Below are 25,001 nucleotides of genomic sequence, written 5' to 3'. Positions count from 1 at the left end.
TTGGTAACAACTTCTTATTAGCCCTAGTTTTTTTTTAACATTAATTGATTTTTCTGCATTTCTCCTGGTCTGTTTTAAATTTGTCGTCATCATGTATCACACGTATCTTTGTAAGATTTCGTAAGACTTTCTGGAATACATAGGGCTATAAGAAAAAATAATCAATGGGTAAATAGCCTTTAAAAGAAGACAAGTTGTTCCAGGATATGCTGCATGATAATTGAATGTTTTTGTTTAATTTTCTTTTTTAAAATAGAGAATAAAATAGACCAAAATGAGTGTTGCTGCTAGCATAATAAATCACTGTTTTCTGTTATCTTTTTTATTCAAGTACAGTGATCGGGTTTACTGGTTGATTAATATCCCTAGAGAAAACATCACAAAAAACACAGGTAAGAGTTATCTAAATTAATTATTTTACCTGTAAGTCTGGGTTGCCAGTTATAGAAAAGAAAAAAATATTTTATTAAAAAATTATTTATTGTTCCATGTAATATTGTCCCATGTACATGTCCCATGTAATATTTGGGACATACTTATATTAAAAACTTATTTGTTATTTATCTTAAGTTCCAGTTTAACTGGGCAGACTGCATTTTATTGGTAGATTGTTCCTACACATATAATATTTATATTATCCTTTATTTAAAGTAAATTCATTTTATATTCATTGTTGTTGTTAGGTGCCATCGAGTAGATTCTGACTCATAGCAACGCTATGTACAACAGAACAAAACACTGTCCAGTCCTGTACCATCCTCACAATCTTGCTATGTTTTAAGCCCATTGTTGCAGCCACTATGTCAATCCATTTCATCAAGGGTCTTCCTCTTTTTCACAGACCCTCAACCCTACCAAGCATGATGTCCTCCAGGAATTGGTCCCTCCTGATAACATGTCCAAAGTACATGAGACAAAGTCTCACCATCTTTGCTTCCAAGGAGCACCCTGGCTGTCCTTCTTCAAAGACAGAGTTGTTGATTCTTCTGACAGTCCATGGTATATTCAATATTCTTCTCCAACACTATAATTCAAAGACATCAATTCTTCTTCAGTCTTCCTTATTCATTGTCCAGCATTCGCATGAATATGAGGAGATCGAAAATATCATGGCTTGGGTCAAGCATACCTTACTCCTCAAAGTGACATCTTTGCTTTTCAACTCTTTAAAGAGGTATTTTGCAGCAGATTTTCCCAGTGCAATGTGTCTTTTGATTTCTTGACTGCTGCTTGCATGGGCATTGATTGTGGATCCAAGTAAAATGAAATCCTTGACAACTTCAGTCGTTTCTCCATTTATCATGATGTTGCTTATTGATCCAGTTGTGAGGATTTTTGTTTTCTTTATGTTAAAGTGTAATCTGTACTGAAGGCTGTAATCTTTGATCTTCATCAGTACGTGCTTCAAGGCCTCCTTGCTTTCAACAAGGAAGATTGTGTCACCTGCATATCGCAGGTTGTTAATGAGTCTTCCACCAGTCCTTATGCCGAGTTCTTCTTCATATAGTCCAGCTTCTTGGATCATTTACTCAGCATACAGATTGAATAAGTATGAAAGGATAAAGGTGAAAGGATACAACCCTGATGCACATCTTTCCTGATTTTAAACCACGCAGTATCCCCTTGTTCTGTTTGAATGGCTGCCTCTTGGTCTATGTACAGGTTCCACATGAGCACAATTAAGTGTTCTGGAATTCCCATTCTTCACAATGTTGTCCATAATTTGTTATGATCCACACAGTCAAATGCCTTTGCATAGTTAATAAAACACAGGCAAATATCTTTCTGGTATTCTCTGCTTTCAGCCAAGATCTATCTGACATCAGCAATGATAATTCCTCATTCCACATACGCTTCTGACTCTGGCTTGAATTTCTGGAAGTTCCCCATTGATGTACTGCTGGATAATGATGTCTCTAGGAACAGACGCAATTTTATTTCCTCCTTTCCTGTACGTATTCATTTAATTTCTTTTTCTTGCCTAGCACTGGCTAGGACCTCCAGTACAATTCTGATTAGGAATGATACGAGAGGACAGCTTTGCCTTTTTTCCAATTTTAAGGAGAGAACATTGTTTTTAACCATTAGGTTTTGTAGATGTCCTTTATCAGACTGAAGAAGTTGCCTTCTATTCCTAGTTGCTGATTTTGTTTTTTATCATGAATTAGTATCATATTTTGTTAAATACTCTTACTGCCTCTATTGAGATGATTATAAGGATTTTCTTTAGTCTGTTAATATGGTGAACTACATTTGACTCATCTTTGAATATTGAAGCAGCCTTGCAATCTAGGATAAATAACACTTGGCTAGGATGATGTATTATCCTTTTTATATATTGCTGGATTCATTTGGAAATAGGTTTTCAGTCCATAGTTTTATTTCCTTGTGATGTCTTTATCTTATTTTGACAGCCAGATAATGCTGCCCTCATAAAATGAGTTGGGAAGAGTTCTCTTCTTTTCTACATTTTTTAGTATCATCTCTTCCTTAAATGTTTGGTAGGATTCTCCAGTGAAGACATGTGAGTCTGGAATTTTCTTTGTGAGAAGAATTTTAACTACAAATTCAATATCCTCAGTAGATATAGAACTATCCAAGTTGTCTGTTTCTTCCTGAGTGAGCTTTGGCAGTTGGTGTCTTTCAAGGAATTTGTTCATTTCCTCTAAATTGTTGAAGTTATGGGCATAGAATTGTTTGTGATATTCCCTTATTATCCTTTTAGTATCTGTAGGGTCTGTAGTGATGTCCCATTTTTCATCTCTAAATTAGTTATTTGTATCTGTTCTTCTCTTGATTAGCCTGACTAGAAGTTCATTAAAGTTATTAATCTTTTCAAAGAAACATCTAGTTTCATTGATTGTGTATTTTGTTTTTCTTTTCTTCATTTCATTGATTTCCGCTCTTTATCTTGTCCTTCTCCTTGCTTTGGATTTAATTTGCTCTCTCTCTCTCTCTCTCTCTTTTTTCAAGTTGCTTAAGTTGGGAACCTTTATATCAAGGGTTGGCAAACTACAGATTGTAGGCCAAATCTGGCCTCCTGCCAGTTTTTGTGAATAAAGTTTTATTGGAACACAGCCACACTCATTTATTTGTTTTCTAAGCCTGTTTTCATGCTAAAATGGCAGGGTTGCAGTGTTGTGACAGAACTGTATGGTCCACAAAGCCCAATGTGTTAGCACTTCACCATTTCCACCCCACCTGCCCCATTTCCACCCATCCAGTTTCCCTGCCCCTCCTTGCCTTCTCATCTTTGTTTTTGTGTAAACGTTGACCATTTGGTCTCATATAGTCGATTGTTTAAAGGAGCACATTGCTCATGGGTGTTATTGTTTATTTTATAGGCCAATCTATTATTTGGATGAAAGGTGACCTCTGGGAGTGGCTTCAATTCCAGGTTAAAATGGTATCTTAGGGCGATAGTCTTGGGGGTTCTAGTCTCTTCCATTCCAGTAAGTCTGGTCTTTTTTATGAATTTGAGTTGAGTTCTACATTTTTCTCCCATTCTAACCAGGACCTTCTATTATGTCTCTGGTCAGAACAGTCGGTAGTGGTACTATCTAGTTCTGGTCTCAAGCTAGAAGAGGCTGTGGTTAGTGCGAGCCATTACGCCACCGCCCATGTCACCACCACCACACACATTGCCACCACTGCCTATGCCACCGCCACCATCCATGCTGCTGCCACCACCTGCCCCGCTTCTTCCACCCACACCCCTACTTTGGACTAATTTCTTCTTTGAGTCTTTGGCTTCATTCACTCTCCTTTGCTCTAGATGGGAAGAGACCACTAGTTGTATCTTAGATGGCCAATCTCAAGCTTTTGAAACCCCAGACGCTACTCACCTAACAGGGATTTAGAACATTATCTTTATGAACTAAGTTATGGCAATTGACCTTGTTGTCCCACAAAACTATGGTCCTGAGCCTTCAAATCCAGTAAATCAATCCCACGAGGTATTTGGGTATGTCTAGGAAGTATCCATAACTATGCCTCCTATGTGCTTTATTGTATATATTAATATATATGAAGCACATACAAACATGTATATACCTATTCCTTCAAATACACCTATTACGCATGTGCATGTACTCACATATGCCTTCCCACACCGATATAACATTCATATCTATCTATGTAACCACTCAAATATTTTTTTACTTGTTATTACTGTTGTTGCAGAACTGTATATGTTATAGCATTTACCATAATTGTCCTTTATTCTTGCATACCTCTCAGTGTCTTTATTTACCTTGGTCAAGTTGTGCTGACTTCCCTCATATTGTGTATTGCCTTTCCCATCACCAGAATTAACACATGTCTACTATCTAGTAAGTGATTTCCTCTCCATCCCCCTCCCATTCCTGGTAACCATCAAAGAATGTTGCTTTCTGTGTGTATACCTATTCTTGACTTTTTATAAAAGTGGTATCATGCAATATTTGTCCTTTTGTGTTTGACTTATTTTACTGAGCATAATGTCCTCCAGGTTCACCCATGTTATAAGATGTTTTGCAGACTCATTATTCTTCATTGTTGCATAGTATTCCATTGTATTGTGTACCACAATTTGTTTATTCATTCTTATGTTGATGGGCACTGTCACGGATTGAATTATGTCCCCCAAAAAATACGTGTATCAATTTGGCTGGGCCATGATTCCTGGTATTGTGTGATTTTCCTATATATTGTAAATCCTACCTCTATGATGTTAATGAGGGAGGCTGGATGGCAGTTGTGTTAGTAAGGCAGGACTCAATCTACAAGATTGGATTGTGTGCTGAGGCAATCTCTTGAGATATAAAAGAGAGAAGCGAGCAGAGAGACGGGGGACCTCATACCACTGAGAAAGCAGTGCCAGGAGCAGAGCATGTCCTTTGGACCTGGGGTCCCTGTGTGGAGAAGCTCCTAGTCTGGGGAAACACTAACGAGAAGGCCAACAGAGAGAGAAAGCCTTCCCCTGGAGCTGACACCCTGAATTTGGACTTTTAGCCTACTTTACTGTAAGGAAATAAACTTGTCCTTGTTAAAGCCATCCACCTGTGATTTCTATTGTAGCGACACTAGATGACTAAGTCAGGCACTTAGGTCGTTTCCATCTTTTTGCTATTGTGAGTAATGCTGCAATGAACATGGGTATGCATATGTCTATTCATGTCACTGCTCTTATACCTCTAGGATATATACCTAGGCGTGTATTCCATTGGTCTATATGTCTGTCTGTCATTATAGCACTACCAGGCTGATTTGATTACTGTAGCTGAATAGTAAGTTCTGAGATCAAGAAGTGTGAGGCCTCCTACTTTGTTCTTTGTCTTCAATATTGCTTTAGCTATTCAGGGCCTCTTTCCTTTCCATATAAAATTGGAGATTAATTTTTCCATTTCGTTAAAGAATGTTGTTTGGATTTTTATCAAGATTGCATTATACTTATAAATCACTTTGGGCAGTGTTGACATTTTCACAATATTAAGTCTTCCAATCTGTGAGAATGTAATGTTTTCACATTTATTTAGGTCTGTTTTGATTCCTTGCATTAGTGTTTTATAGCTTTCCTTGTATAAGTATTTTACATCTCTGGTTAGATTTATCCCTAGGTATTTTAAACTTTTGGGGGCTATTGTAAATGGTTTTTTTTTTTTTTTTTAATTTCCTTTTCAGAGTTCTCCTTGTTAGTGTAGAGAAACCCAACTGATTTTTGTATGTTGATCTTGTACCCTGCCATTTTGCTGAATCTTTCTATTAGTTTCAGTAACTTTCTTGTGGAATCTCTGGGATTTTCTATGTTTAGGATCATGTCATCTACAAATAGGGATAGTTTTACTTCTTCTTTACCAATTTGGGTACACTTTATTTCTCTCTCTTGTCTTACTGCTCTGACTAGGGCTTCCAGCGCAATATTGAATAAGAGTGGTGATAATGGGCATCCTTGTCTTGTTTCTGTTCTCAAGGGGAAGGCTTTCAATCTCTCTCCATTGAGAATAATGTTGGCTGTTTGGTTTGCATATATGCCCTTAATTAGGTTGAGGAATTTCCCCTCTATTCCTATTTTGCTGAGGGTTTTTGTCAGGAAACAGTGTTGGACTTTATCAAATGCCTTTTCTATGTCAATTGAGATGATCATGTGATTCTTTTCCTTTGTTTTATTTATATGGTGAATTATATTGATTGATTTTCTATTGTTGAACTACACTTGCATCCCTAGTATGAATCCCACCTGATCATGATGTATTATTTTTTTTGATATGCTGTTGTATTCTATTTGCTAGAATTTTGTTGAGAATTTCTGCTTCTATACTCATGAGGAATATTGGGCTGTAATTCTCATTTTGTGTGTGTGTGCTATCTTTGTTTTCAGATTTGCTGGAATAAAATTTTTCAAAATATTCTCTTATGATCCTCTTTAACTTAGTCAGTTCTATAGTAATGTTGCCCATTTCATTTCTTATTTTGGTTATTTGCATCTTCTTATTTTTTTTCCTTTGTCATTTTGGCCAATGGTTTCTCAGTTTTATTGATCATCTCAAAGAACCAACTTCTAATTTTGTTGATTCTTTCTATTGTTTTTCTTTTCATTTCTTTCTGCTCTGATCTTTATTATTTCCTTTCTTCTGGTGACTGTGGACTTCTTTTGCTTCTCTTTTTCTATTTATTCAAGTTGTCAGGTTAAGCTATGATTTTGGATCTTTTTTCTTTTTTTTTATGTGTGCATTTATCACTATAAATTTTCCTCTGAGCACAGCTTTTGCTGTGTCCCAGAGGTTTTAGTATGTTATGTCTTCATTCTCATTTGATTCTAACAATTTTTAAATTTCATTTTTAATTTCTTCTATGACCCAGTAGTTTTTAAGCAATGTGTTATTCAGTTTCCATGTGTTTAATTTTTTTACCTTGCTCTTTTTGTTATTGATTTCTAGTTTTATAGTGTATAGTCAGAGAAGATACTTTGTATTATGTTGATGTTTTTGAATTTACTGAAGCTTGCTTGGTAGCCTAGAGAATGATCTGTGTACGTTGGAGAAGAATGTGTACTGTGCTGCTGTTGGACGGTGTGTTCTGTATATGTCTAAGAGGTCAAGTTGGTTGGTTGTGTTATTTAGATCTTCTGTATCTTTACTGCATTTCTTTCTAGTTGTTTTGCCCATCTTCAAAAGTGGTGTGTTAAAGTCTCCTACTATTGTTGTAGAACTGTCTATTTCTCTTTTCAATTCTGTTAGAGTTTGTTTTATGTATTTTGGAACTCTGTCATTGGGTGCATAAATGTCTATTATTGTTATGTCTTCTTGGTGAATTGATTTTTTAATCATTATATAATGCCCTTTGTCTCTTATAATGGATTTTTACTTAAAGTCTGTTTTATCTGAAATTATTGTGGCTACTCTTGCTCTCTTTTGGTTACTGTTTGCTTGATATATTTTTTCCATCCTTTGATTTTTAACTTATTTATGTCTTTGTGTCTAAGGTATGTCTCTTGTAGGCAACATATTGACGGGTCTTTTTTTTTGTCCATTTTGCCATTCTGTCTCTTAACTGGTGCATTTAACCGATTTACATTCAGTGTGATTAGTGATCTTTATGAATTCATTGCTGTCATTTTTTTATACTTTTTTCATGGTGTTAACATTTTCTTTGTTCCTTTTAATTTTCTGTGCTGAGTTCTTTATGTGTATGGATTTTCTTTTCCTATCAATCTTTTATTTTTTTTTATTTTTTTATTTTTTTGGTTTACTGAGTATTTTTTATTTTTTCTTCCTTATTTTGGTGAGTACCAAACCAAAAACCCACTGCCATCAAATCAATTCCAACTCATAATGACCCTATAAGACAGGGTAGAACTGACTCATAGGGTTACCAAGGCTGTAAATCTTTATGGAAGCAGACTGCCACATCTTTCTCCTACGATTTGGTGAGGAGATCTATTTTCTTTGTGGTTACCCTGAAGTTTACCTTTATCCTCTTAAATTTAAAACAATCTGTTATATCTTAGAATCACCTTGACTTCCTCTCCATATGGAAGTTCCATTACTATACCTTTTATTTCCCCTTTTGTTTTGAAGTTGTCATCATTTACAGCTTAACACCTCCGGTTCCCTGTAGTGAGTTTAGTTGCTTTATTTTACTTTTATGAAGTCTTTATCTGGATTGGTATCTGCGTGATGCTGTCATATATCTTTTTCTCAGGTTGTTGTCTGATGTCTGTTGTCTGCTTGGCAGCACAAGAGTGGAAACTACCACTCATCTGGTTGGCAGGGTGGTAGGTATGGGAGGTGGGGCGGGCACCTGCCTCTGCCAGTCCTCAGCCCAGTGGCATGGGAGTGTGTACTGGCACTTGCCAGGTGAGTGGGGCAGCAAGTGGGGGGTGGTGATTGGCAGGATGGGTACACATGGCCAGTTTCAGGCACGTCAGGGCTGGGAGAGATTCATACCATGGTCTCCAGGCAGGTGGGGTGGTGGCAGGGGTAGGAGGGGCTCATGCTGTTGGTCACCAGGAGGATGGGGGAAGGGAAAGTGTGCTCCTTTTGTCACCAGGTGTGGGTGCTGGGGCACTCCCCGTAGGCTGCAGCCAGCCATCAGAACCTGGCCCTGACCAAATGCAGGGGGAGAGGGGTGGTGAGGGGCTGGCTGGAGTCTGGTTTGGTGGGGGAACTTCTGCTGACACTCTATGGATCTACTACTCCATGTGCGCCACCCACCCTAATGGTCAGGAACTGCCACCGGTGAGTGGTCCTGTCTCTGACTCCTGGTTCTGTCCCTGTTCTGTGGTCAACAGGATCCCTGGAGCTCTCACCTGCCTTCCTGTAGTTTCCCTTCTTAGATCCTTTTCATGTCGTGCTCACCTTACTTCACTCTAGGTTTGTCTACACAGTTTCTCTGTCTCCTATTGGGAATTCCATGAAGTTGTCTTCCTGTGCTTTTCACCCAGGGTTGCTGCTCACTTTTTTCTCGAGATGTCCACTCTGTGCCTGGCTGACTGGTAGGGCACCTCTGATCCATAACTCTTCTTGTTTGCTCTTTTTGTTCAGTTTCTCCTTCCAGTCAGTGTTCAATCTAATTCTTCATCCTTCCTTTTGATGCTCAGCATTCCAGGATTGTCATTTGTATCTGTTTCACTTGCTTTCTCAGATCTTTACTGTAGAGGGACAGCATAGTGTGTATGACTAAGCTACCATCTTGGGCTATCTCTGTCATATCTTTTTGTGAATTGAACCCTTTATCATTATGTATTGCCCTTCTTTATCCGTGGTAATTTCCTTGTTCTGAAATCTCCTTTGGCTGTGGCTAAATCGATATCAAAACAAAAAAAACCAACCCATTGCCATCAGGTTGATTCGAACTCATAGCGACCCTATAGAACAGAGTAGAACTGCCCCATAGGGTTTCCAAGGAGCCACTGGTGGATTTGAACTGCTGACCTTTTGGTTAGCAGCCAAGCTCTTAACCACTGTGCCACGAGGGCTCCACCATCTTTCTTTTGATTAGTGTTTGCATGATATGTCTTTTTCAACCTTTTACTTTTAACTCAGTCTTTATATTTAAACTAAATTTCTTACAGATAACATATAGTTCAGTCTTAGTTTTTACATCTAATCTGGAAATCTCTGTGTTTTAATTGATTTTTTTGGACCATTTACATTTAATATAATTGTCGATATGGTGGTATTAAAATCTATCACCTTGCAGGTTGCTTAAAATTTGTTCCATCTCTCTGTTTTTTTTCTCTTTTATTGTCTTCATTCAGATTATTTTTTATAATTCCATTTTATCTCCACTATTGTTTATTATTTAAACCTTAAAAAAAATTAGTAGTTTCCTTAGGGTTTATACTATACATTTTAATTAATCACAGTTCACTTTGAAATATTATACCACTTCACATGAAGTGTCATAATTTGTTTTTTATCAGCCACAACAACTCTAAGAGAAAAAGTATGATCCAAAATATCATTACCTGGATTCATTGCCGTGGTGGTAAGATAGCTTCATAATTTCTTTTTCATTATTTTAACAGCAAAATATTTGTAGGAAAAATGTGGGAAACCTTAAGTATATAAATGTAGTCAAAATGTTTGGAAAGTGATAGATAATTGTTGGTAATGTTCATATGTCATAAAAAATAACTGATTATGTGCCTTTTGTTTTTAAACAGATATTACACCAGTAGAAGAATGGTTAGTAAGGATTAGTTTACATCACGGATTAAATATTTATGCTACTGAAGGAACTCTATTGGATACTGTTCGAGGTAAAAGTAGATAAAAGTAAAATGGAATCCATATATTCTTTCAACAAACTTTGACACCTACTATATGCTAGACCCTGTCCTAAGTCCTTGTGATTTAAAAAATAATAATAATAAGGGATGACCATGACCCTTGAAGAGCTCACAATCTGATAACAATTAAATACATGTGGGTAATGGTTAATGTTTTTGTTGTTGTTAGCTGCCATGGAACTGATTCTGACTCATGGAGACCCCGTGTGTATGGAGTAGAACTGCTCCATAGGGATTTCAAGGTTGTGAACTTTCAGAAGCAGATCGACAGGCCTGTCTTCCAAGGTGCCACTGGGTGTGTTTGAACAGCCAACCTTTCAGCTAGTAGTCAAGCACTTAACCATTTGCGCCACCCAAAAGAGGTCTGGAAAGACTAGTATAGAAATATGGAAATATACTTCTACTGTGGCCATATTAGGGACCATTATAAACAATGGCTTTATAAAGTTAGTGTTTGCACCTTCTATAAAGATGTTATAGAAGATCTTGTTCATTGCATCACAATCTTATTTAGGAGGACTGTCAGCAAAAATTCTGTTGTGTCTTAGAACAGTTTTTTTTTTTTTTTTTCATAAGAAATTGGTTGTTTTAATCTTATGGGAACTGAATGATGTAACTGGCTAGGCTTCTCATTTTCAATTTTCTGATAGGAAATTTATAGCTTAATTTTTGGATCACCTATATTTATTTTTTTTATAGCACTACAGTATAAATTTTCTTGATCATCAATCCTAGATCTTGCATTTATCCTCACCTTCCTTTTTATTTTTATTCTTTGTCCCTACTTTGATATGATGCTATGTAAAATGCAGAGTAAAAATAAATAAATACTGCATTTTATGGAAAGAATCACTTGAGGAGCTTTAAAAAAGTAATGATGTCTAATCCCACCGTGTATACCAATTAAAATCAGATCTCTAGAGGAGGTACAAGACATCTGCAGTTTTAAAAAAATCACCTGGAGAGGTGATTATGTTGTTCAGTGAGGGTTGAGAGCTACCATGGAGAAATGCTTGCATATGTGACTCAGAAGACATGTGCAAGTCTATTTAATGCAGCATTATTTGTAATAACAAAAAACTGGAAACAACCTAAGTATCCATCAACAGGGGAAAATACAAACAAATGTCGGTATGTTCTGTTAAAATGAAGGAATTAGATCCATATAGATCATCAAGAATAGAAAGAACTCCGAAACATTGAGTCAAAAAAATCAAGTTGCAGAATAGAGTAAGAGAGCATTTATCTAAAATTTAAATATATATACTGTTCATTGATACATATATATTACAGTAAAATATAAAATCATGGACTAGAAATATACACAGAAATTTCATGATACTGGTTGCATTTGGGGAGAATTTAGGAATGGAATTATGGAGGGGAGCAGAGGTGTCTTTAATCGTATCTGTATTATTTTATTTCCTTAACATTTTTAAACTATCTGAAGCAAAATTGACAAAATGTACTTGCTTATTTTTTCATCATTTTCAAAATTAAAAAAAAATAGTGAGCCAATTGTTCAATAATAATTGCAATACTGTTATTTTTCGAATTCTGATATTTTGAAGTCCTATGCTACTTTGTTTTTACTGGCTAATTCCTTTCAGAAGTAGACTGCTAGGTCCTTCTTCCTAGTCTGTCTTAGTCTGGAAGCTCAGCTGAAACTTGTCTGCCATAGGTGACACTGCTGGTATATGAATACCAGTGGCATAACTTCCAGCATCACAGCAACATGCAAGCCACCACAGTACGACAAACTGACAGACACGTGGGGGAATAATCTGAGAAGCTGGACTATATGAAGAAGAAAGGAGCATCAGGATTGGGGGAAGACTCATTAACAACCTGCATTATGCAGATGACACAACATTGCTTGCTGAAAGTGAAGAGGACCTGAAGCACTTACTGATGAAGACAAAGACCACAGCCTTCAATTTGGATTACACCTCAACATAAAGAAAACAAAAATCCTCACAACTGGATCAATAAGCAACATCATGATAAATGGAGAAAAGATTGAAGTTGTCAAGGGTTTCATTTTACTTGGATCCACAATCAACACTCATGGAAGCAGCAGTCAAGAAATCAAAAGACACATTGCATTGGGCAAATCTGCTGCAAAAGACCTCTTTAAAGTGTTGAGAAGTGAAGATGTCACCTTGAAGACTAAGGTGAGCCTGACCCAAGCCATGGTATTTTCAATTGCATCATATGCATGTGAAAGCTGGACAATGAATAAAGAAGACCAAAGAATAATTGATGCCTTTGAATTGTGGTGTTGGCGAAGAATATTGAATATACCACGGACTGCCAAAAAAGCCAACAAATCTGTGTTGGAAGAAGTACAACCAGAATGCTCCTTAGAAGCAAGGATGGTGAGACTATGTCTTACATACTTTGGACATATTGTCAGGAGGGATCAGTCCCTGGAAAAGGACATCATGCTTGGTAAAGTAGAGGGTCAGTGAAAAAAGAGGAATAGTCTCAATGAGAAAGACTGACACAGTGGCTGTAACAATGGGCTCAAGCATAGCAATTGTGAGCATGGCACAGGACCAGACAGTGTTTCGTTCTGTAGTACATAGGGTCTCTATGAGTCAGAACTGACTTGACAGTACCTAACAACAACTAACAACAGTGCTACTTGGAGGAGCCCTGGTGGCACAGTGGTTAAAGCGTTCAGCTGTTAACCAGAAAGGTAGGCATTTCAAAACCCACCAGCCACTCCTTTGGAGAAAGATGTGGCCGTCTGCTCCTGGAAAGATTTACAGCTTTAGAAACCCTATGGGGCAGTTCCAGTCTGTCCTATAGGGTCTCTATGGGTTGGAATTAGACTCAACGACAGTGAGTTTGGTTTGGTTATGCTACTTTGAAGTACCAAAATATCAATGTAAAACTGTTATTTCATTTTTTAAACAAATCTGAAATATGAATCATTTACATATATAGGTGGACCAGGGAGACTGTGCGCTGCATTAAAATTTTAACTAATGCTTATTTAGAAGGTACAGAAGTACTGAGGCAGCAAAGAGCTTCACAAATTCGTAGATGTTAAAGGTTCCAGTTGCAGGAATGAGATTGATCTGTTTGAGGAACTGAAAGGAGTTGTTGCTAAAGCATAGTAAATGACAGAGTGTCAGGTACTGAGTTTGGAGAGGCTGGCAGAGATCACATCGACCATGCTGAAAAGTATGGATTTTATTCTAGTTACAATGAAAAGCCATTGGAATGTTTTAAGCCAGGAGAGCAATAAATTCTGCTTTATGCTTTATAAAAAGATCACTTTGGCTGCTGTGTAGAGAATTAACTCCTGGGGAAGGATGGCAAGAATGGAATAAAGGGAGTTAGGTGGGAGGCTGTTGCAATACTCCAGTCGGGAGATGACCTGGGGTCGTTGGACTGTGTTATTAATGGTCCAGATGGTGAGAACTACAAGCCTTTAGGGTACGTTTTGGAAGGAGAGCTGATATGACTTCCTGGTAGTTTGAGGGTCAGGGTATCAAGGAATAATTCTTATTTGAGCAATCAAGTGGATGATGGTATCATTTATGGAAATGCTGAAGACATGGAGAGAAAACATAATGTCACCAGTGAACTTCATAATGGTCACTTTTCTGTCTCCTTTTTAGCTTCCCAGCAGCAATCAAAGCTTTTAATTGTTCCCTCTTAAAAGCGACCTTAAAACACTTCACATACAGTACCTGATTTTAAGGAGCTTGTACATAAGTTGAGAAGTGTTTTCAATTCAATGCAATCATGTACCAGATGGAAGCTCTAATCTCCCTGTTCTCTAAGGTTAGGGTATGGATGGCCTGCACACATTCTGTGCACGAGAAAGTCAGCCACCTTGCCCCAAATTTCTTTGGATTCCTGAGCAACTTATTGATGAATTAGTTCAGTTTTATATAGGGTCTCTTTCCCTTCTACATTCTCCCTGTACTACACTATCTTAACTCAGATGGAAACTTAGCTCCTTTTTTTGCTTCGCACAAAATGAAAAAAAAAATTGCACAGTCTGGATTTATAGCAGATGTTATTGAAAGTTTGGGGGAGATGGAGGGGATTTAAACAGCTAAAGAATGGATTGCTAGTTATCTCTGTTTTTAAAAGTCCTTTGACAATTTTTGAAACTCAGACTGCAGTATTCTGTCAAGTTGCCTTGGCTGATTTTGCACTCTCTATTTTTCATTTTCTCAAAAGAAAAAAGTCCTTTTACTATGCATGAAAATTTGACTTTCTCCAGCTCTAGCCCTTTGCATATCCAAGAATGATATTCCAAGTTTTAAAATTTATAAAGCCTCATTGATTAAACTCTTGAGAAAGGACCATTATCTACTCCAGTCTTGTGAGGAAGAGTGTAGTTTCATTTTTCTAGTTACAGTGGAGTGCAGCGTGCTATTGGAGCACCTAGGAGGAGAGCCATGCTCATTCTAGGAGTTCATGGAAGGCTTCCCAGAGAGGGGCTGTGACCAGATCGAGATCTGAAGAAAGGAGTGGGGGGAAAAACAGATATACAAAGGGATTCGAACTGCCAACCTTTTGGTTAGCAGCCAAACGCTTAACCACTGAACCACCAGGGCTCCATTATAAGCTATAGTCTCGAATGGGAGGGCTGTTCTGGCAAGAGTTGAAGCTGAAGAATTAAAAAGACATTAGATCATGGAAGGCCTTGTTTGCTATGTGAAAGGCCTTATTTGCTACTTAGTGCTGCTATTCTGCCCATGCTGAGTTGAAGATGTCTCACTCTGACTGGTTTTTCTGTTAGCCCCATTCTCGACTTCTTTATATCATTCAGAAATCCCTCTAAGTGTCTTGGCCACTGATGATGACTTTCTCTGTTCTCCATGCTACTCTGGATTTATTATAATTTTTTAATATCTACAGCTGTTTCGAGGAGCACTGGTGGTTCAGTGGTTAAAACGCTCAACTACTAACCGAAAGGTCGGTAGTTTGAAACCACCAGCAGCTCTGCAGGAGAAAGATGAGGCAATCTGCTTTCTTTTACAACCTTGGAAACCCTATTGGGCAGTTCTACTTTGTCCTAGAGGGTCGCTATGAGTTGAAATTGACTCGACGGCGATTTGTGGGTTACTGCTGTTTCGAGTCCCTGGGTTATGTTAACTGTTAAGTGCTCAGCTACTAGGTTGGCAGTTCGAAATCATCCAAACATGCCTCAGAAGACAGGCCTGGTGATTTGTTTTTGAAAGGTCATAACCTTGAAAGCCCTGTGGAGCAGTTCTACTCTGCACACATGGGGTCACCATGAGTCAGAATCTACTCAACTGCAGCTAACAACAACGAAACTCCTGTTTCAATGGGATTGAGGAAGAGAACGAAAAGAAAATGTGTGAGTTCTTGAAGCAAAAGTTGTTCTCTAAATGATAAATGTGCATACCCTATGATCAAGCAATTCCATTTCTATGGATGGATCTTGTGGCAAATTGTATTTTATACAGATGGCCAGAACAGTATCTCCCATCCCATGTGCTCTTCTGCAATGTGACCTTGCCAGTTCCCCATCAAGGGTAGTTAGACTTCATTCCTTCTATTCTGGAAAATAAGAAATGACCTATTTTTAACTGGTGAAGAGTGAAGTAATTAATGCATCCATCTATTTGAATTATATTCAAATTATAGAATAGTTCCTTTAAAATCCTTCAGGTAAGTGATAATGTTCCATTTTCAAGAGTGCTGCCACAATTTAAACACTTAACCTTGATTTCCATAGAACCTATCCTTCAGTGGAATCTTGGGGTTATAATGGAAGAAACTGACCTTAGTACATTATATCCACATGTGATAGATCTCAAGGTGACAAAATGCCCCTGTGCCAATGATGTAGCATTACTTGGCTTCATTTTGGATACAACATTTGATGGTAAGTTTATGGCTTTATTTAATGATGGAGGTGGCACTTTGTATTTTATAACAGTGATATTTAACTGGCAGTGCAAGTTAAATGCATAGTCATAGTGTAATATGAATGTTTCCTAAAAATATCTAAGAGTTTACTCTTTATCACTTCACCTTATTTACTTGCAATGTGATATGCTAAGTATACCCTAAGTTTATACCGTAGTTTTTATGCTGTTGTTGTCATTAGGTGCTGTCAAGTCGATTTCAATTCAGCAATCCCATGCAACAGAGTAGAACTTCTCTATAGGGTTTTCTAGGCTGTACTCTTCATGGGAGCAGATCGCCAGGTCTGTCTTCCTTGGAGCCACTGGGTGGGTTTGAACTGCCAACCTTTTGGTTAGCAGCCGAGCACTTAACCATTGCGTCACCAGGGATCCTAATTTATATGTTACATATATAAAAATGCAAAATAATCTACAGAAAAACTATCAGAGCAAATATGGGAGTTCTACAAGGTTGTGGGATATAATAACAATACATAAAAACCATCCCACCAAAAATGAATTCGAAGTCATAATTTTTAAAATCCTACTTATAAAGTAACAAACCCAAAGGGTACCTAGGAATAAACCAAAAAAAAAAAAAGAGTGCTTGTTGTGGAGAATTTATAAAACTCTAATGAAGGCCATAAAAAAAGATCAAATAAATGATAATATATTTTATGTTCATGCACAGGAATTTCTGCTACTGTAAAGATGTTACTTCTCTCTAAAATTTCAATTCAATGCAATTCCAAGAAAAATTATAGCAGTGGTTTCTTTGTGTGTTAGAAATTGACAAGCCAATCCCAAAATTCATATGGACGAATGAGACACCATGAATAGCCAACATAATTTTAAAGAAGAATAAAAAGATGGAACTTGCCCTACCATGACTTATTACAAAGTGATAGGTTATAATAGTGTGCATTGTTATAAGATTAGACACATAGTCTTGCTCCATATTTCTTTGAATTCCTGAGTAGCTTACAATCTCATATTTACCTCTAGCTTTGAGTGCCTGCCTCTGTTGAATTAGCTTAGTCATAAACTGTGTCTGTTCCCTCTATATGCTCTCCTTTACTACCCTATGTCAACCCAGATGGAAGCTCAGCTTCTTTTCTTGCTTTGTTCCATGGATCCCAGGCTAGGACCCAATCCTCCTTGTGCTTATCCAAACACCAATGCCTGCCTTACTTCCTTGAGCCACAGAAGAGCCATTCTCAGCTTCTCGTGCTTGATCCTGCCACACAACTGACAGTCATATGAGTGAAGGGGCAGCCCCAGCCCCCTGGGATCACATTCACCAGAGAGTTTAAACCTCTCTAGAAAAGAAACCATCTTTTCCCCAGCTGGCCACCACTGTACTGAGGCAAAAAAGAAGTCCCTACAGTATCAAGCTGCTACTGCCTAAGCTAGCACTTTCCTTGAGGAGGCCCTTGATCATCTCCCCTTGCCTTCATAATACATGGAGTTAATGGTGGGAACTGTTATCCATGTGTCCCAATTGGGTCTTATTAACCAGTTTCCTCCTCTATGGCACTATTAAGACATCTCCCATTCTGTCTGTCATTCCAGTTTTATCAGCCATCTCCAGAAACCTAAGCTTCCCAGGTCACTTATGGTTATCCCATCCCACATAGTTCTATTCTTCCTCTAATGTGACCTAACCTTCTACCCGTCTCCATCCACCTAAATGCTTCCACTGGAATTTGTAGTCTGTCATCAGTGAACTCCCCCAACCATTCATCTTTTCCATGTATGTTCCCTTTACTTTCTTGCCATAAAGAGTAAACTGGCCATTCCCAGATAACATTCTTTCCCCTGCAACCCTCTCACATGCCACATATCTCAGAACCCAAGAATGAGGTTATAGTCCTTGCTCCTCAGGGATGCTTCTTTATTCCTGTCCTCTCCTTCAGAGGTCCCAGTTCCTTTGAACTCAGACTTTATCTCCCTCTCCCTCTCCTTGGTTTCCAGCATACCTTTCCATCACTCTGTCACTCATACTCATTCACTGATGAGTTTAGCCTCTGGATCCCTGCTTTCCTCTTCACCTTGATTTTTGGTACTATTTTTGGTGGTTTTACCACTCATATGGATGACCCATTCAATACCCTGACTTCTCAGTTTCAAGGCCTCCTCTCTTCCAATGATATTTCTCCTATCTTATTTCTATTGTCACATTCTGGATCTTGTCATATCCAATAATAGCATTATCTCCAAAATCTCCACTATAAACATCTCACACTTTGTCCACCACCTCCTATTCTTTCAGTCTACTCTAGTACTCACACTCCAATATTTCTTGATCTCATGAAGACATCAATCTGTTGTCTCTACCACTTTTTTCACTATCCAATATCCTCCCCTCTCACCATAATTTCATAGTCTATCCTTATAACTATTTCTGTAACTTCCTTGCCCTTCTCTCCCTTCCTTGCCTGACCAACCCCAACCCTAGTTAAAACCTCCTCCACTCCTGAACTGGAGGAGAAAAATATTGCTAGAAAAAAAATTATACTTTGACCTCACGTTGAAACCACACTGACTGGTCTCACTTTAAATTCATGACTACAAATCTCAAGTGAGTGTTTAGCACTACCCAGAAATCCTATCACTCTTCTCTGGTATGTTTATTTTCCCACTCTCAAAAATGATCTTATCACATCTCTCCCCACTCCTAACACTCTACATCATCTTCTTTTCCTTCAGTACCATCAGTTCCTGATCATATGCTGCCTCTTGAAATGGTTGAACATCGACCAATTCTTTTTGGTATAATGACTCTGTATTCCTTCCATCTTCTTTTGATGCTTCCCACGTCATTTAATATTTTCCCTATAGAATCCTTCACTATTGCAACTTGAGGCTTGAATTTTTTTCTTCAGTTCTTTCAGCTTGAGATAATGCTGAGCTGTTCTTCCCTTTTGGTTTTCTATCTCCAGCTCTTTGCACATGTCAGTATAGTATTTTACTTTGTCTTCTCGATCCACCCTTTGAAATCTTCTGTTCAGTTCCAAAAAAATTAGACAGGCCTTTAAAACAAGCGATAACACACGTGAGGAACGTGCTGCTTAGTTCAGTCAAGTACAGGAGACCAAATGTGCAACACCTGCCCAAAAGTAAAGACCAGAAGACAGGAAGAGACGGAAAACTGGATAAATGGACACAGGGAACCCAGGGTGGAAAGGGAAAAGGGGAGAGTACTGACACAATGAGAGGATTGCAACCAATGTCACAAAACAATTTGTGTATAAATTTTTGAATGAGAAACTAAAAAAAAAAAAAAAGCCAAATCCACTGTCATAGAAAAGTTGTTTTAATTATAGATAATTCACATGAAAGCTCTTTGTAAAATATAATATTTCCTGCTAAAAAAGTTTCATTATCACAAAAAATGAAAATATTAAGCAAAATAAAGCACTTATTTCACAGATTACTTCTCCCATTAAATATTTCTAAACTTTGCATAGTCACACGGTATCATCCTAGACACCTGTAATCACTCCCACTTAGAATATAGTGTGCTGTTGTCTGTGTAACCAGACTTAACACTCAGAAAAACAAAGCTTATCTTTAGCTTTCCTATTCCAGAAAGAAGTAAAGGATAATAACACTTTCTTCTACATCTTTCCCTGTACAGAAAAGAGGTGGTAGTCAAAATGTACATTTAACAATATGCATCTTTTGGAAACAAAGCATATGCATCAGATTGTCAGGTGTCTTCAAGCCCTTTCTCCTCCTGCCCCAGGTTGTCACCTTCTCTGGAGCAGTAGTTATGCCCTGTTGACAAGGCTTCAGATAAATATTCCAGCTTTAAGAGACAAAAGATTCTCAGCATTCTTAGCTATGACTAAGGAAAGGTGGGATAAGGGGAACAAAGTGCTTTTAGTATCTTCAATATGACCAGTCTTCATTTCTTAAGAGGTTCTCATGAGGCTTTAGCAAATATTTTTTCTATTTTTCTAAAATTTCTAATATTAAAGTAAATCAAGCATGGTTTCTTCCCTCTTGGAGTTTACATTTTATTTTTCTTCTCTGGAGATTTTTTTATTGTTGACTAAAATGGTACTCCTGAAATTGCAACATATTTGTACTTAAACAGCTATAACACAGAATACTTTAATAATTAAGTAACTTGGAAGATATTTTTAAATAATAAGCCAATATATTTAAGATAATTTATTTTAAAGACATATTATTCCCGGAGGGGACTATTCCAGGCTTCAGTCTAATGGTTGGCTAAGATCCTGTGGTGTAACCTGAAGCTACTTTATCTTGCCAAGCTTGGGGAAGTGAGATTCAAAATTAGGGTGGGTGGGGAGGGAGTTAAGGTAGGGGGATGAGGAGAATGGAATAGAAGATGGAGCAGATACAGGCTCTTGCCCCTAGAGACCTAGTGCCACAGAATTGAGTTAATAGCTTTGTAAAGTTGTCTAGCCTTAGTTTTCCTTTTCTTTCATGTTAGGTGTTTACATAGGCCTAACCTTTTCTGGATTTTGGAATTATGATAATACCAGCTGGTATAACATGACAGAGAATATCTATTCCCAACTTGACAAAGGTAATTCTTCTAACAGTGCCTTCAACTTCAGCATTTCACTATGTCAATTACTTGATCAATATTTATGAAATCTCTTGGCTTTGTTGAGGAGCTCACTTTTTAAATTTTTATTATTATTATTATTTTTTTTTTTTTTGCTTTTTAACTCATGGTATGATTTTTTTCCTTTAGGTCTCACAGACCTTTCAGTGGTGGATTTGGTTTTAACAAATCATTTTTTGGTTATTCTCACCTCTTTGGGTCTTTTTGTAAGTAGAGATCTTCGTTACCCATCAGCCTCAGACTTAAGGGTATGTGAATTGTCTTGTAACTAATAGTTAACCTTAACTATGTTATGTGACATAAAGATGAAATATTTCGTTTTTGAGTTATGTATGGTACACGTTAGAATTGAAATGCTTCTTCCTTTTAAAAAACGTAAAAGCATAATACAGCATCTTTTTCCTTTGCCTAGTTTGTTGAATATACACTTTGGAAATGATGCTAGCATTATTGTTATACAGATTTAAAATAAATTTTAAGTACATATATGTAGAAAATATTAATTCATTCTTTTAGTTATAGCTACATATGTTCTCCAACTATATTAAGGTAATATAGTATTACAAAGTAACAAATTAAAAATACATGTTTGGATTGAGTGAAGGGGAATATAGTCTTGTGTGAGGATATGTAATATGCGTGCCATGAATTTCTTAAACATGTTAATAAATACCTGTCAAAAATGACCAGAATAGAAATAAGACCAGTGTTAAATATTTAGGGAGCCCTGGTGGCACAATGGTTAAGCACTAGGCTGCTACCAAAAAGTTGATGATCGGAACTCACCTAGCAGCTCCATGGGAGAAAGACCTGACGATCCTGCTTACGTAAAGATCACAGCCACGAAAACTATGAGGCACTTCTACTGTGTCACATGGGGTCGCTATGAGTCAGAATCGATTCATGGCTCCTAACAACGATAAATATTTAGAATCAGTAGGAGGAAAGATCCTGTTGCTTGTTGAGTCATTTCTGACTCATAGCAACCCTGTAGGACACAGGAGCATTTCCAAGGCTGTAATCTGTCCAGAAGCGGACTGCCACATCTTTCTCCTGTGGAGTGAATGGTGGGTTTGAACCGACAAACTTTTGGTTAGCAGCTGAGCACTTACCCATTGTGCCACCAGGGCTCCTTGGATAACAGATAAGGGGAGGTAAAGAAGCGGCCATTTTGTTGGTTGTGAGACAGATTTTTCTTATACGTGGTGATTAGCATCTTTCTTAAGGTATATGAATATTCACAGCCTTCCCTCCTTCCGCATCATCTGTGAGAAAGTACCATTTGTCACTCAGTCAACCAGTAGATCTGGCCTTTTGTTGTGCTCATCATGTAATTGTAAAAACAGAGAGTTGAAGCAGCCAGGAAGACTACACTGATTTACATTAAATAATTGACAACAGCAATTTGAAAGGTCAGATAAGAAGCTTAGGGGGCATAGAGTTTATGTTAGTGGAGGAAGAACAACTTGGAAAAGGAGGGTGAGAATGATTGCACAACTTGAAAAATGTAATCAGTGTCACTGAATTGTATATGTAGAAACTGTTGAATTGGTGTATGTTCTGCTGCGTATATTCTCAACACCACCAACAAAAATAAAATAAATTATTTTTAAAAAAATGCACAGAGACATAGGCAAGGATGGTGCATCATGAGATCCTGATCTCTGCAATGCCTGAGAAACAAAATGACAAAGGAGAAAGTAGCAGGCTAGGGTGTTCCCTCCAAACCCCAGTGGGTGGCAACCTTAGTGTCTTTCTGGTCACTTCCATTACCTCTCTATAAAAGTCATCAAACTGTGCTTTTGATCTCAAATTCTTTCTGGAATTAAGTTAAGGGATAAATAAATTAATAAAATGGTGAAACAAGGCAAAAGCTGAGGGAGGGATCCCTAGGATCTTGTGTAAACTAGTTTTGGTGAACGACAATCCTAACTGCTGTGATATAGAAGAAAAAAAAGTCATTTCCTTTGGTATAATTTAAATTGTTATGTTTTGTTATGTCTTCTGATGTTCAAGCAAAAATGAAAGTTTCTTTTTTCTTCCAGTTTTCAAGGGCAGACTTTTGTGGTTTTGAAAGGGTAAGACACCGTAAATTTCTAAGGGTTGGTTGCAAAGACACACGTTTACATTGTAGATTTATTCCTGTTATTATAATAGCATTTGCAGTTTGAACTTTTTAAAAAAATAGTTTATTTTCAGCGATCATTAAATAGGATCTACTCTTCTGTTTCAAAGAAGCACCCCTCTTTGTCTCAGAGGCAACCTCACCCCTTCCTCATACACTGTGGGCTCAGAGCCTCCTGTCCAGGATTGCTATGGGTGCTGAGGTCGTATCCTGCTCAAAGTTGCCCAGTTGAATAGAGCAGAGGCTGAAATCTGGCTAATGCTTTACTTGCAAATCCTTCTACCCCAGTGCAGCCTACCTGGAGAAAGGGACACTTTTTCTAATTTGTACACAAGTATTATATAAGCAAGCTACAGTTCTGCTTCTGGCCTTTTTGTGGATTTTGTTCCAACAGTTAGTTCCTCTCTCTCTTACAAAATCTAGTTTTCTGATTCAGCTAGGTCATTCTCATCAACATATAAGCATGCTTCATTGTGAAAACAACAACAAAATTATGAGTATTCCCAGCCAAGTTTTCCCCCATTCTTTCCTGATACACGCCTGTGAGCACACATGTGGATGTACACACACACACTCACACCTCCTAGGGGGAAGGATCACTTATTTCTCAAGAACTGACGTACTTCCGTATGAATCAGAGGAAAAGGGAAGCAGAGAAGGGACAGAGGGAAATAAATAACTGTTAAAATGGAATCCCAAACCTAGCTAAACTATCATTCAAGAACGAGGGTGAAGAAAAGAAATGTTCACATATACAGGCTGTAAGGGAGTTTACCACCCAGAGACCCCATGGAGTGGAATTTCAGAAACAACTAGAACTGTGATGTAAGCCCTGAGCTCTACGACAGCGGGAGCCTTCTCTGTGTTCAACACTGGATCCCAGTGTGTAGAGTGGTGTCTAACACAAGCTAGGAACTTGGTGTTTGTTGTAAGAGTGGAATTGGTATAAAAAATAACAGTTAGAAATTTTGTGATGAATAATTGGGTGGAACCTGAATTCTAGGTGATATAACAAGGAGGAATGGAAATAGTTTTCAATGAATAATAAGAGTGTTTTAATATCCTTGTTTGGAAGGAGGATCAATATGGTGAATGACTTTCGAATTTGTTAGAATAATGTATAGTTTAATATATATATAAAAAAGTAAAGGATGTTACTTTAAAAAAAAAAAAAAGGGAGAAAGAAAGAGAAGAGAAATATAATCTAAAGCTTCCAAACCCAAAGCTTCCCATCAGTGGAAGTAAAAAGAATTAAAGAATAATCTATCAGTTACACAAAAAGCAAAAGAGAAGGAAAACAAATGGTTTCTGATCCTTCTTTGCATACTAGCAGTATAGTTGTAATGTCCATAGTTATTTTAAAGAGTATTCTGTTGTCTAGAAATAGATTCCTAGTCTTCCTGGATTCTAAACCTCTACAGAGAGGTTCAAGTAGAAGGGGCATCCAAATCAAACCAAATTTGTTGCCTCCGAGTCGATTCTGACTCATAGCGACCCTGTAGGATAGAGTAAAACTGCCCCATAGGGTTTCCAAGGTTGTAATCTTTCTGGAAGCAGACCGCCACATCTTTCTCCCATGGAGTGGCTGGTAGGTTCAAACTGCCGACCTTTCAGTTAACAGCTGAACGCTTAACAACTGCACCACCAAGGCCCCTTTGGAAGGGGCATTTCCCACATCAATCTGTCTTTGGACTCTTAGTCTTGGGACTTTTGGAGAGCCTGAAAATAGCATAATTTTATGCTCTTACTGAGGCTGGACCAACAAGGCCTCGCAGAGGCCTTTAGTGCTCATTAAAACAGACATTCTGGAATGTTTCCTCTTTTGGAAACCTTTGGCTAAGTAATAGTAATAAAGGAAGCTAATGTATGTTGTGGAGCCCTGATGGTGTAGTGGTTAAGAGATCAGCTGTTATGGGGATAGGGAACGCAAGACTGAGTAAGGACAGTATTGACATGTCGTGAGGTTGTTAACCATTGTCATAGGGCAATATGTGTACTAACTGTTTAATGAGAAACTATTTTGTTCTGTAAACCTTCACGTAGATATTTTTGAAATGGTGTATCTTTGGCTATGTATATTTTCACCAAAAAAAAAAA

At 37.7% G+C, this 25,001-nt stretch overlaps 1 protein-coding gene across 1 annotated transcript in view; it reads left to right on the top strand.

Moving 5' to 3' along the window:
- Positions 1-25,001, top strand: part of CATSPERB (cation channel sperm associated auxiliary subunit beta) — a 157,398-nt gene that overhangs the window by 8,036 nt on the left and 124,361 nt on the right. The window contains exons 3-8 of the mRNA XM_012555631.1: positions 332-392; positions 10,148-10,243; positions 16,005-16,154; positions 20,642-20,737; positions 20,909-21,027; positions 22,825-22,857. Of these exons, the coding sequence (XP_012411085.1) occupies positions 332-392; positions 10,148-10,243; positions 16,005-16,154; positions 20,642-20,737; positions 20,909-21,027; positions 22,825-22,857 (555 nt within the window). The remainder of the gene's footprint in view (positions 1-331; positions 393-10,147; positions 10,244-16,004; positions 16,155-20,641; positions 20,738-20,908; positions 21,028-22,824; positions 22,858-25,001) is intronic.

This window comes from Trichechus manatus, unplaced genomic scaffold (assembly GCF_000243295.1).
Source record: "Trichechus manatus latirostris isolate Lorelei unplaced genomic scaffold, TriManLat1.0 scaffold00045, whole genome shotgun sequence".
In the NCBI taxonomy this organism is placed as follows: domain Eukaryota; kingdom Metazoa; phylum Chordata; class Mammalia; order Sirenia; family Trichechidae; genus Trichechus; species Trichechus manatus.
This window is presented reverse-complemented; position numbering and strand designations above follow the sequence as displayed.